General features: G+C 46.1%; 1 protein-coding gene across 2 annotated transcripts in view; it reads right to left on the bottom strand.

The window, feature by feature from the left end:
- ADAMTS7 (ADAM metallopeptidase with thrombospondin type 1 motif 7) overlaps positions 1-13,124 on the bottom strand; it is a 141,590-nt gene that overhangs the window by 71,984 nt on the left and 56,482 nt on the right. For both annotated transcript variants that reach the window (XM_073304523.2, XM_073304524.2), the window contains 2 exons: positions 10,468-10,588; positions 8,320-8,564 (listed from right to left, as the gene is read on the bottom strand). In XM_073304523.2, the coding sequence (XP_073160624.2) occupies positions 8,320-8,564; positions 10,468-10,588 (366 nt within the window). The remainder of the gene's footprint in view (positions 1-8,319; positions 8,565-10,467; positions 10,589-13,124) is intronic.

The following is a 13,124-nucleotide window of genomic DNA, read 5'->3' as shown; positions in this document are numbered from 1 at the left end:
AGGGTTTTGGCTCCAGAGTGCAGGCTGAAGTTCATCTTTAATCCTAACTGAATGAAAGGAGAATGGGAACAGGCTGTGTTAATTGCAGACTCAGTAGATGAACTCTTCCACACTCTGTGGAACATACCAAACTTTTGGGCGGGCCAGAGGGGAGCCATTGGATGTCCGCCTGATTACCTGGCTCTGAGCTGCCTGAATGCTAGTTCATGTAAATTACTTTTCCTGAGATCTCCACTGAGAAATTTTATAAGTGATGGGAATTTCTGAGGTTCTCGCTTTTCCTGGCTTTGTAGGCGAGACTGGCTGTTGTCACCCCAGAGAAAGACAGAGAAGAAATGCTGATGCTGTAGAAATCAAGAAAAACACTGTTATGTGTGAACCACTAAAACTGACTTGTCTTAAGATGGTGTGAGAGGGAAGCCAGAAGGGAATGCAATTCAAGTTTGTACTTTAATAGGCGACGAGAGAGTGGGAACAAAAATCTTCTGGCAGCAGCATGTTCTAGAAGTCGTTGCTGTAAAGCATTTGAGCTGGTCAATCATAAAATGAGGCCTTTGGTTAAATCTTTGTGAGAGAAATTAAAATACATTTGTTTTTAAAATAACTCTCTTGGCCTATGTCATTTCCATTGTTGTCGTGATCATCTGAATAAAAGTGGGTGGCTCACCCTGCTGACTTGGAGACAAAACCATGACTAACACCATTTCCTGAAGCACCTGGGTTTTCCCTGGAGGTCTCCCAACCAAATACTGCCCATCCCCAACTCTGGTTAGCAAATATAATCTGTTGAGACCATAGCCCCTGGTGATATGGCACCAAGCAAAGCAGTCAGCAGAGTCACACTAACTTGCAGTGGTCTAAGAATTGCTAGCGCAGAGAGCTGGAAAATAGCAGAGATGAAATAAGTACCCAGAACAATCTTCAGTTAGCAAAAACACACTTGAAAAAATGTTATGCATTCCTCCCATGTGAAATGTGGGGCTCGATCTCCGCATGACTGAAATGGATTCACTGGTTAATATCAGTTCAATCCAAGCTGCCTCACATACCAATCAGCAAAGCCACAGCACTCATGAAAGCTTGTGGGCTTAGCCTTGTTTTCTTAGCCTAAGTGCTTCCATTATCGCCAAAGCTCTGTTGTTCTTGGAACTTTGGTGGAGCAGAGGGCTTCCTTCCAAGAACCTTCTGATGAATAGTGAAACCTCATTGTCAGAAGGTTTTAATTAGGTTACAAATCCCAGGAAGCTTTTCAGAGATTTTCTGGTGTAAGGCATTCCGAATGGTTAACATTAACAAGGGAAAACGATACTGACAATGTTAGGACAAGAAAACTTTACGATTTCTCTTATTTCTTTCTAAAAATGATAAATATCAAGTAAGCAGATGTGTTAATATAATCTAGCCTTTCCATCAAAGCAGAAAACATGGCCAAAGTACCACAGGTTGCTGCTTACCTAACCGCCACTTCTAACCCATCATGGTAGACTGGTAGCTCCAACATGCAGGAAGAGGCGCCTAAGAAGCATGAGGTGCCATCAAGAAAGTGAAAATACAGTTTTAAGAGGCCTTGAACCACTTAGCCAAACTCTGTAAGGGACTGGGAGGGTCCCATAACATGGCAGCAGTAACAGGCACTTCTTATAGTTAATATTTAATTAACTATAAGATAAATAAATAAAAGCCACTGGCTGGATTGCCAGGGTTATGCTGCCTGAGAGTTTGGCCAGTTATGCAAAACTTTTGTGCCATGAAGCATAGCATAGACCCTTTGGCCAGTGAGGCTGGGGAACGCATGACTTGCTCTACAATTAATTTCTGCAAGGAAAGGCTTGGGTTTGCAAGAGCATGAAGAAGGGTGTCCCAGGTTGGGCTGAGATACTTAGACTACAGGTTTTTGTTTACAAGTAGAGACAGAAACTAGTATTTAGCTTCTGGAAGAGGACTATCAAAAACTGGTGGTGGCATAATGCATGATGGGAAACATATTAATTGCAAATAGAAGACATAACACTCCAATAATACAGGGACAATAAGAATATAGGGCCTGATAGTGCACTGCTTTGCACCTTCTGCTGCCATGTGCACCTGTACAAAGTGGGCATGATACAGTATCCAACCAGAATTCCCCACTTACTTACACGAGTGGTAACTTCAAACACCCACGCGGCACTGAGTGCATGATCCTGAACCACTGACTTCAGCAGGCAGAGGGTCAAGCCCCCACCTTGCACAGGCGTAAATGACAACACAGAGTTCAAGGAAGCAGAGGATTAGCCCCAGGATCTCCCGTCACCCTCCCACCCCACTCGTGGAAGGGAATGTCATAAGGCTGTGGATGCTGGGGGTTGGAGTTCCATTTGACACATACAGCAAAACTTGGCATCCCAGGGAAAGGATACAGGCAGGCTTCTCATGTCAGCTGTTGCTGTCCTTACCTTTTTACCCAGGCAGCCTGCAAAGGACGTGAATGCAAACACAAGGGGAAATAATTAAGTAGGGAAATCTGTGGTCTAAGCGTCTAGCTGCAAAATTACAAAGCCAAGAATTCCTAGGGAGCCCCTTCCTCCCCTTCAGGTATTTGAGAACAACTTGCCTTGCACCGAGGGAGTCTTTTATTTCCTTTTTCCTTTGCTTTTCCCCCTTGAATTAACACAGCTCACAAAGCAGATGCAATCTGTCTTTCCATGTATTAAGGGGCAGTAAAACGGAATAATGCAGTTAAATCAACAAATAAACCCAAATGCCCACGTGTGATTCGCTCTGGCTGTATTTCAAAGAGGCATCATCGTATGCTGCACTTCGTGTGAACCTTTGGGCAACTGATTGTTCAGATGTAGAACTGCAGTCGTTAGACATGAACAGACTATGAACCCCAAGGGGGTAGAGGCTGGTTCTACTGACATGAAAGTCAGCGGCAAAGTGCCCATTGATTTCAATAGAAGGGTCAGGCTCATAGTCTAACGAGAACTGTTCTCAAGTAACTCCCATTCTAAAGCTTCGAGAGGTTCCGTCAACTGGGAGACTTTGTGTTAAACCAACCAGGGCTGGCGTCTGCAGCTGTGAGTATGTGGATTTGCACAGCCAGATCCATAGCTGAAAATCAGGATGAGAATTGGCTTCTGTGCAATCCACATAGAAATAATTGCTTTAAAATTATGCAATTTCCTTGTCACTTTTCAGACCGTCTCTTCATATAGACTGATAGCCCCCCACAAAGCCACGCACAGCCACTTAAAAGATAAAGTGGCGCTGAAACGTAATACCTCCGGCAATGTTTTTACATTGAGTAGGGTGACAAGTAAAATGGTAGGATTTGTTTGCAGAACAGGGCAATTTTCAAATAAGCACCAGATCTTCTGTAACTGCCATTGAGAAGGGATTTTTTGGGATTCAAGTCTTGCTCTTATTCAGAGTGTTCCTCGAATGGGGAATCAAATGTACATATTTGTGAAAAGGCTTCCTGGGGGACTAAGGACAACAAAAGTGAGTTCAGGCTGCCCAGCCCAGTCACAGGAGAGCCCAGGATACGTGGGGAAGTTTTGGGTTAGAACTCCTGAGTAACCTACCAGCTGGAGGAAATCTAATATGCATTCTCATCATTTGGGAAAAGAAAAAAAGACTTCTCTTGTCAATCTGGGGGTGGAGTGGGGTGGGGTGGGGTGGGGTGGGATGAGAGGCGAAGGAGGGGAATGTTAAAGTAAACAGCGCACCATTGGAATAAATAAACTCTGAAATTCATTAACTGCTACCTCTGCTCCCTTGGTTGTTTGCTCTAGTCTAAGCAAAGAAAAGAGCCTGTTGAAATTAACATTTGAAATAACCAGGGCAAAGGACCTATTCCCACCCCTCCTCCATCCCTGCTGCCCAGCAGATGTGTTTGTGCAGTGGATTTCTTAAAATGTACACTGACTTTTTAGGAACATGCACACGTAACAATAACCTCTCCTTCCTACGCTGACGTCCCCCTAGCTGATCCCCAGAACTAGGCCTTCATTTTCTGTTATGGGCAGTGATATCAAACACACAAGTACAAAATGGGGAATGATTGTTAGGCAAGCAGTACTGCTCACAAGGATCTGGGGGAGTTATAGTGGGTCACAAATCGAATATGAGCCAACAATGTGATGCAACTGCGAAAAAGGTTAATATCATTCTGGGGGGTATTAACAGGATTGTGGTATGTGAGACATGTGAGATAACTGTCTTGCTCTACTCAACACCGGTGAGGCCTCAGCTGGAGCGCTGTGTCCAGTTCCAGGTGCCGCACTTTAAGAAAGATGTGGGTAAACTGGAGAGAATCCAGAAAAGAGCAACAAAAATGATAAAAGGTTTAGAAAAACTGAGCTGTGAGGAAAGGCTAAAAGGGCTGGGCACGTTTAAGGAGACTGAGCGGGGACCTGATACCAGTCTTCAAACATGTTAAGGGCTGTTTTAAAGAGGATGGGGATCAATTGTTCTCCATGGTCACTGAAGGTAGGACAAGAAGTAATGAGCTTAGTCTGCAGCCAGGGAAATTTAGGTCGGACAGTAGAAAAACCTTTTTAACTATAAGGATAGATAAGCTCTGGAACAGGGAGGTTGTGGAATCCCTGTCACGGGAAGTTTTTAAGAACAGATTAGAAAAACACTGTCAGGGATGCTGTCTCTAAGCTGACTTGGTCCTGCCTCAGACCGAAGGGATAGACTAGATGACCTTGCGAGGTCCCTTCCACTCCTATGTTTCTATGATTCAATGATTTCTGACGTTCTCGCCCCCACACCATGAAAACTCAAGAGTTGACAAAAGCCAACAAAAATTCACGACTACGGTGGAGCGCTGTCCTTAGCTCCTACCGCAGCGAGATCGGCCGATGACTGGACAGGATGTAGGCAAGTGGAAAGCTCAGGCTTCGTTCTGAATGTCCTGGGGTCTGACTGGTTTGATTTGGAACTTGAAGTCCAAATTCCACATAAGCCTGTCCCCAGCAGACCACCGCAGTGTCACTCTGTGTAGGGGCTCCTTTCCCCTCATGGAGCTGTCTCTGGGCAGCATTTTATCGGCCTTCTCCACTAACACTGGTGTATAACAACCATAGCTCCACTGAAGTCAAACAGTGACGCAGTTGTAAAGTGGTGTAAAATGAGAGGAGAAGTCAGCCCCCTCTATTCTTAAATCTTAAAGACTCACTCCTGTGCAGGACGTTAAGTTGGCAGAGATCCAGCTGGAATGAAATTTTGAGCTTGCGTAAATAGAAGCCTCTGACAATTGAGTTAGTTAATGTAAATAGTGACACGGGGCCTTTATTGCAAAGTAGTGCTGCTTGGAAAGGTATTTAAACATGAGGGAGAGGGGACGGCTGGCTGGTCCTAGAAGAGCTCGTGTTTTAAAAGGAAAAATGATCAAAACCTCATTAGTAAAGTGAGTCTGGCTACCTGAAAGACATAAACCTACCTGCTAGTTGGTATGAGGCAGGTTCACACTGAGCAGAAGTTTGGGCAGGAGACAGAAACTTTGTTCCCCTTGCTAAAAGTAAGTAATTAGATTAACAGATAAAGGGAATGGGCAGAAGTGAAGAGGAGCCTCCTGCCCTACAAACAAGAGTCTGCTGAACTACACAGACAGATCTCCAATTCCTTCACGGTGGATCTGGTGACCTGCTGAACCACAGAAGCAAAATCTGAATGGCTGGCGAATCATCATCTTTTCTATAGCGCTTTTCCTTGGTAGATCTCAAAGCACTTCACGCGCTTTAATGAATTTATCCTCCCAATAGCCCTGGGAGGGGGGAAGTGCTGTTAGCCCCATTGTGCAGACAGGGAACTGAGGCACACAGAAGCTGAGTGACCTGCCTGAGGTCTCGCAGGAAGTCTGTGGCAGAGGAGGGAATTGTACTGGGGTCTCCAAAGTCTCTGGACAAGACCTTTTTGGAATCCCCAAATGGAAATTTAGATTCATAATTTGAGCTGCAGCTGATCCCTGTGTAACGTTACACTAGAAGGTGCTGATGGCTTCCAGCAGGGGGTCTGGGATCCAAAGACCATAACAGACCTCATTAAAGCCAATGGGGCAGGCACTCTCCTTCAGGCTCAATGGAAGGACAATCAAGCCCTGTAGTAAAACCAGCTGCAGACTGTGGGACTAGCACCCAATACTAGGCTGCATGGTAGGTCATAGCTGAACCATGTGGGCTGAGGAGTTCCCTGGGGGCAGGTGCAGGGGCTGGGATATTGGTTCCAGGCTGTGTATGCTGGAGGCAGAAAGACAGGGGAAGGAGTTTTGAGTGTAACCTAGAGAGGAAGCAGAGGGACAGGGCTTCTTGGGCACAGAGCTCGCTGGAGTGTCAGACTTGGGGATTTCTGAGCATGGAAACTGCCTGCTGCTGCTTGTTTCTGCTGTGTTCAGGGAGTCAGGATTTTGGGTACATTTTTGGTAAATAAACAAAATAGCATCGAGAATATACCTGATGCATATCATCAATTTATTATTCTAACGAAAGCAACCCTGCAAGGCTCTCAACTTTGGCTTATCTCCTTGAGCCAAAGGGTGAAACAATAACTTAAAATAAGAGAGGGGAAAAATCTTTGTCTCTATTTGCATCGGAAAGTTTCTTGGTGCTCCCCTCTTGCTGCTATTACAGAGCTGTGTTCATGAGAAAGGCCTCTTTACAGCCTAGAAACATGACTCTTGGGGGCTGGGGAGAATGGAGCGTCTGGATTTTGCCCTGAGTAAGAGATTCTCATCGTTTGTGGTTTTAACACCTTTAACACTGCAACCCAAGTGTTATATTTGTATACATATCCATCAGCCCCCACTCTCCGAATGGTTAGTGGCCTAGGGCAGGGCATGGGTGGACTCTCATGCCAAGGCTCTTGGCTACAGGATGGTTGAGGGGCTGGCGAGATGCCACCAGGTCACAATACTGCATTGTCATGGGATGATGGCATTGTCATGGCATTGCTTTGCAACCCAACCCAACACTGCTGCTGCATTCAGGAAGGGGCATCTAGGCCAAGGGGTCTTATGTCAAAGCACTGTTTCATCTTGAGGGCTCTGTTAACCCTATTAAAAATGTTGTGATCTCTTTCCCCGGAGATAAGAAAACGAATTCAGGAAATAGACATTTCTTCTCTCTCCTGTGTAAATATTTTGAGGAATGCTTCTCTTGGGATTAGCTTCAGCTGGAAAGAACATGGGCTGGATCCACCCACTAATTGGGAAATATGCGTGTCAGATCAAGCGAATCCTTCTGGCTGCTAATTACAGTTGTTCCCAAAGAAACATGCATGATTACTAGTCGCCATCTAAGCACCAGTTTGCGGTGAAATTCTGACTGCCCCATGAGCAGAGAGAGCTAGGCATACTGTGCTCTTCTACAGAGAAATCCCACAGGCAGCTGTGAGTTCTGATGGGAAAAGGAAGAGCAGAAGGGATTTCCAGAGTCTAAGGTGTCTGACTGCCAACACAGTACAGCCGAGTTCCCCTAAAGGGATTACAGCGCTTGTGGTTTGGCTCTGCAGGCTGCGAAGGCAAGTGCTCCCGTTCCTCAGCAGCAGCGAAATGGTGTGACCACCAGGCCAACGTTTTCCTTGCATAAGACTTTTAACGGTCTGTTGCTCTGAGGTCCACCAAATGCACACTTCATTTTGGGAGGATCTGGCGGTAGGTTTGCCAGGTTCTGTTGTGCATAGTTGTAAGTGTGCTGTCTAACCAGAGCAACTGCTTAAATTGGACTCAGTGAGGAAAATCAAAATTATTCCACTGGCTGCAATTACTACAAATTGAAAATATTTTGATAGGCTCAGCTTTGCTTTGCTGATTTGAAATCATACTGGGAGAGAAATTCCACCCAGTTTGCCATGATAAGGCATTTGCTCTGCTTTAAAACTTAATGCTTCCCTAATCAAGGGGAAGGATGGTCTTATAGATAAAGCCTTGATAGCTCTGGGTTCAAATCCCAGCTCTGCCACAGAATTCCTCTGTGACCTTGAGCAAGTCACTTAATTTTCTATTCCCCCTCTGTAAAAGGAAGATAATTCCTTTGTCCATCATGTCTATTTAGATTGTAAGCTCTCTGGAGCAGAGACTTAGGTGTATGTACAGTCCCTAGCCCAATGGGGCCTAGATTTTGGTTGGGGGTCTCAAGGCAATATTATAATACTACTAATAATAATCAGAGCTATGTTATCAGCGAATAAGGACTAAGTGCTTTTCCTAGCTGCTGCAGGCACTTTTTTAAGTTTATATTTGTAAAGAGCTTTGCTGCAGGTTGATCTGCCCCACCCAGATCTTCGCACCCATCACATGTAGCTACATGGCAAAATAAAACATCATACAAGTACCTGGATCCAGACGGGCTCCCCCGTGGGCCCAGGGGATGTGAGGTTCTCCCAGTTTCCAGTCCTCTCGTAGGTGAAAGTTGTCCCAGCCACTTTGTAATCTCCATTCCATTGGATGGTCCACCCGCCATTCAGAAAGTATTTCTCTGGATCTTCACTCCTCAAGGCCAGGAAATTTCCTGCTTCTGCCACTTCCTCAATTCTAATCTCCCGGGCTCCAGCTGGGATCATCCCAATGTCAACGTAACCTGGGAATTTCACTGACTGTCAATCTCAGGCAGTCAAACAAACAGAAGAACCCCATGCCAAATAAATCAATCACTTCCGGTCAAATTGCTAGAGCAATGAGAGCCGCCATGCTGATTAAACAGACTATTTTGTCTTTTAGCTGCTGATTTCAACATCAGGGGGTACTGGGGGGCTCAGATAAAATAGCTCTTTCTGTCCAGTGTGCCACATGCAGAATCTTACATGGAGCCAGCCTGTGTTCTCTGCTAGTCCATTCCATTGCAGAACTAAAAGTGTCCCCATTGAGCCTTGACCAACGCATTTAATGTACTTTTGCCGTGTCCACATTGTATTTAATGTGCTTTTAATGCATTTAATGGATTTAACGTGCTTTTACCTTGTCCACATAGACCATCCAAACCCTCTTAAACCTTCTGTTAAGCTGAACCCATAGGTCCAGCTAACTCAGATTTCTTTTTAGGGTGCAGACAACGTCTTAGCGGCAAAGGTCTGTAAATGGATATTTTTCCTCCCGGCAGTAAACTCTGGGATGATATTCAGGTTAACATGTCTCTGTTCCAAAGGCTAAATCTCTGCCCCATTGAAGTCAACTGCAAAAGTACCAGTGATTTTAAAAGGAGCAAGATTAAATAGCAAAGGGTGATTTCAAATTTTTGGTCTCTAACAAAGATAAATCGGAATGAAATGAGTGATATTGATGGAATCACTCCCTTAGCTTCCTACATGTCATAGCCAGTACCTCTCAGAACAATTGCACTGGCAATAACTTACCTTCTCTTTATTGCTGACCCCACTTTCCCCTGTGGAATTTCCTAACAGTTGTGTTATTGAAGGGTTCCTGTTTGCAAACCATTCCTGCCCTTCCCCCCACACTGCTGATAAAGGGGAAAACTGGATCTACAGATTAAGGGTGTTTGTATTAAGAAAATCATTTAAAACAACAAGCCAGAATCTTTTTTTTTTCCTTCTCTTTCTTATTCAAATTGGCAAGATCTTTGACCTAACCTCATTCTGTCCACTTGCTCAGTTTTCAGGGCAATGTTTAGTTATTAGGGGAGCTTAGTTATACTTTACAAAGTTCCAGTCATGTTTCTTTTATTAAAAGGAGTGCTGTCTCTATCTATCTAAAAACCATCTTGGCATTTTAACATATAAAGCATGGAAGGGAAACAGAGCTTTCCTATTTAAAAAAAAAAGTTGTGAGGGAATTTGGTGCTCAAAGACATAATGATAAATAATAATAACAGTACACTGCACTTTTACAGCAACTTCTGCCAAAGGATCTCAAAGCCCTTTATAAACTGTGATGAACTACAGTCTCCTTGTGAGGTTGGCGTTTTCCCTGTTTCACAGACAGGGAAAACTGAAGCACCAAAGATGCTAAGTGACTTGCTCTAGGTAACCGTGTTGTCCTGAGTCGAGGACCCTGAAAGACCGGTACCATCCACCACACTGGCTCATTCACTGTGTCCCCTAAGCGGCATGGTGATCTGCCGAGTAGAGGCTTATCTATCCCCAGAAAGTTACTACAAATGCTGCCACCGCCAGCATGAACTGGCCAGGAGTACATGCTGCTCACGCATGCATTCCACAGCACATCCCTGGCCTTCCAGTCCAGCAGCCTCCAGCCTTGGCTTGAAGGGTTCCTGGAGAAAAGGATCTGTGTGGTGGATCTGTCCCTTCTAGCTGCAAAACCTCTGAGCACCTTGTATTGCTATATCTTATCAGTATTTGTTTAACCTTTTATGACCCGTTTCCCTTCCTAAACGAGCCATATTATGGAACATGGCAGGTGCTGTGCATTCTCACCAACTTGTGCTGCTCACAAACGTTCCCTTTCAGAACAGGAACCAGCAAAAGTTCAAGGACAGGCTGGTAGACGGTTGTGACAGACAACCTTACCCAGACCCTCGCTCTCCTCGAACATCTTTTTCACAGTCTGGCAGGTGGATCCATCCCCATGGCACACCCCGCACCGATCCTCGACCGCGTTGGAGTCAATTTCATAGTCGCAGCCCACATTCTGAAACACAAGAACTCCAGGAGCTCACGCTTGGTAGTGACAATATCATCACAAGGCTCTGGTTTTAAATGACGAGAGGAGTGCAATTTCTGCTGGCTCCAACAACTGCATTATACACTCCCAGAAAGGCAGACAGTGCATGGCAGCCTGGTCTAATGATGTCAGTGGGTCTGTTTCTCCATCACACAGCACACAGGTGTCTCTCAATGCCAGCAAACTGTGCACGAGTCATAGAGTGTCATGATGGGATCACCAGTCCTCACAGGAAATAATGAATGTGACAAGGACCAGGCTCACTGAGCGGCCTGCCTGGCAGTGTACCATTTGTCACTGATAGGATGGGAAATAAGGAAGACAGATACACGGGTTACCCAGGGAGATTAAGGGCCAGATTCTGGCATGGGGGAAATCTTGAACTTATATATAGCCAGTTCCTCCTGCTTCCCTGGTGCATGGGGTAGGCTGGGTCTCTGGCTAGGGGCAAGGAAAGGCCATGTACAGCGCCTAGTACCATGGTGTCCTGGTCCGTAGCTGGGGCTCCTTGGACTCTACAATAACATTAATTCCAAATGATAATAACAATGTCCGGGGCTGGAATGTGCTGTGTTCTGCCAGTCCCCAGCCAACACAATAGCCCCGAGGGTGACTGCTTTTGCCAGTGTAAGTGAGAGCAGACTTGATGATCCAGGGGTCTAGTTCAGGCCCCCACCTGTCCCAGGAGCATGGGGTGGGGGGATGTTTAGGTGACATGAATTTGGTGATTGTGCCCTGAACTGTTTTGTCCGCGGCCATTGCTGAAGAATAATGTATTGTTATTACATTTCTATTCCAGCCTTCTATTTGGTTTCACTTCACCATCCTAGGGCGTAGCTGTAGTATCCAAGTGCTTGTTCTATCTCTCTTCTTACAAATGATGCGGTCTCAGCTAACGGCTCTGAAGTTCGGTTCATCTTAATCTAGGGATCAGGGTACAAGCAGATGCAACTCATTTAGCTTCAGTGAAGTTGCAAACACTTACACAGGGTTGAAGCCAGCCGGATGTACCTTACGCTGAGGCACACAATGTCAGATTTCTAACTGTACACTTACTCATGACCACTTTTCCTGCCACCTGTCCTGCTCAGAAGGGATGAAGGAGTCAGGTCTGGCAGTTCACTGAAGAGCCACCAAAGCCAGGTTGTGCTGGTAAGTTATTAAATTGCTACACATACAGCCCCTGGGTGTCTTTTTGAAGTTAGGCACTCAAACACCTTGGCAAGAATGCAGTCCATATACCTGTTTCCATTTTCTCCTGGGCCTGTCTGTGAGCATCTAGCATTTGTTTGCATCCTTTCAATTTTACACAGATTTTGATGGAAAGTTGGATGCAATACTATTTGTAACAGCCCACCCTTTTACCTTTCTGCTCATTTCTTTCATGGTCTCCTGTTACAGGAACCTAAGAGTAGGGAGTCAGTCAGGTAGGAGACGAGAACTCTCGGACTTTGTTTGTGCTAAACCCCGCTCTCTAGCTGGGAGAGGGCAGCCTCCTGATTGACAGATCTGCCAGCGCAGCTTCTGTGCCGTGTCAGGGAGATTTTTTATATTCTGCTAACATACTGTGTGCCCTCACATGCGGGCGGCAGTGCCCAGTGTCTCACCCTTCAGTACCAGAGGTATCCATTTGATTTTAGTTCAGTAAAAGCCCCGGAGTGAATGCCTAAAGGGTCCTTTTAGTATGTGCGTGTGACAGAGTGTACCAGGCCTTCGTGGTCTCCTCCTGGAGGCCCTGCTGCTCTGCTACACCCGTCCCAAGAAGCTGCAAGGTGGGAGGAAAAAAGCAGCAAAGCTGCATCCTCTAGGCTTGCTTAGAGAGGCCTCCCTGGCGTGGCCATCTTAGAAGGCAGAGAGACCTGGTCCTCCACAGGCTAAAAGGGCTAGCGATGACCAAGCAGAGTTCGGCAGGCTCACATAAAAAAATCTGAGGGGCCTTAGCAGGTCAGTTCCCAGCAGGGAGCAGAGGAGCGAAGGAGGGTGCTTCTCTTCGGCCAAAGGCCGACAAGCAGACAGCACTCATGGCTGGCTGAACTTACACTGCGATTGCAGAGGGAGAAGGACCTATGGACACTGGCCCACAGTTAGGGCTGGAGATAAAAGGGCCCTGTAGCAAGAGGCCCAGGGAAATAGCAGCGACAGATTGAATAAACAGTACATGGCTGCTGTGTATAGGGTCCCTGGATTGAAACCCGGAGCAGAGGGCGGGCCAGCCCCTATCAGCCACAGGTAAAGTGCCGTGAAGCCCAAGAAGGGGACAGGCCTCATTTGGGAGCCTGGACAAAAAGGCCAAATCTAAAGGGCCCTGAGCCAGGGATGAAGGCCCTAGCAGGGCAAAGAGACTCTTAGTTACTGGACGCTTTAATACCCCCGGGTTCATCTGGACTTTGTGATATGGCCAGAGGGCCAAGCCACTGAAGACCCGCCAAGGTTGGCTGGCAGCCTATCCGGGGTGCCAGGGGTGAGAAAAAGTCTGCAGTACCGCACCCAGCCACTTCAAGGC

Source organism: Lepidochelys kempii, chromosome 10, assembly GCF_965140285.1.
Source record: "Lepidochelys kempii isolate rLepKem1 chromosome 10, rLepKem1.hap1, whole genome shotgun sequence".
NCBI classification, from domain to species: Eukaryota; Metazoa; Chordata; order Testudines; family Cheloniidae; genus Lepidochelys; species Lepidochelys kempii.
The sequence above is the reverse complement of the archived record's forward strand: the minus strand, read 5'-3'. Positions and strand labels throughout refer to the sequence as shown.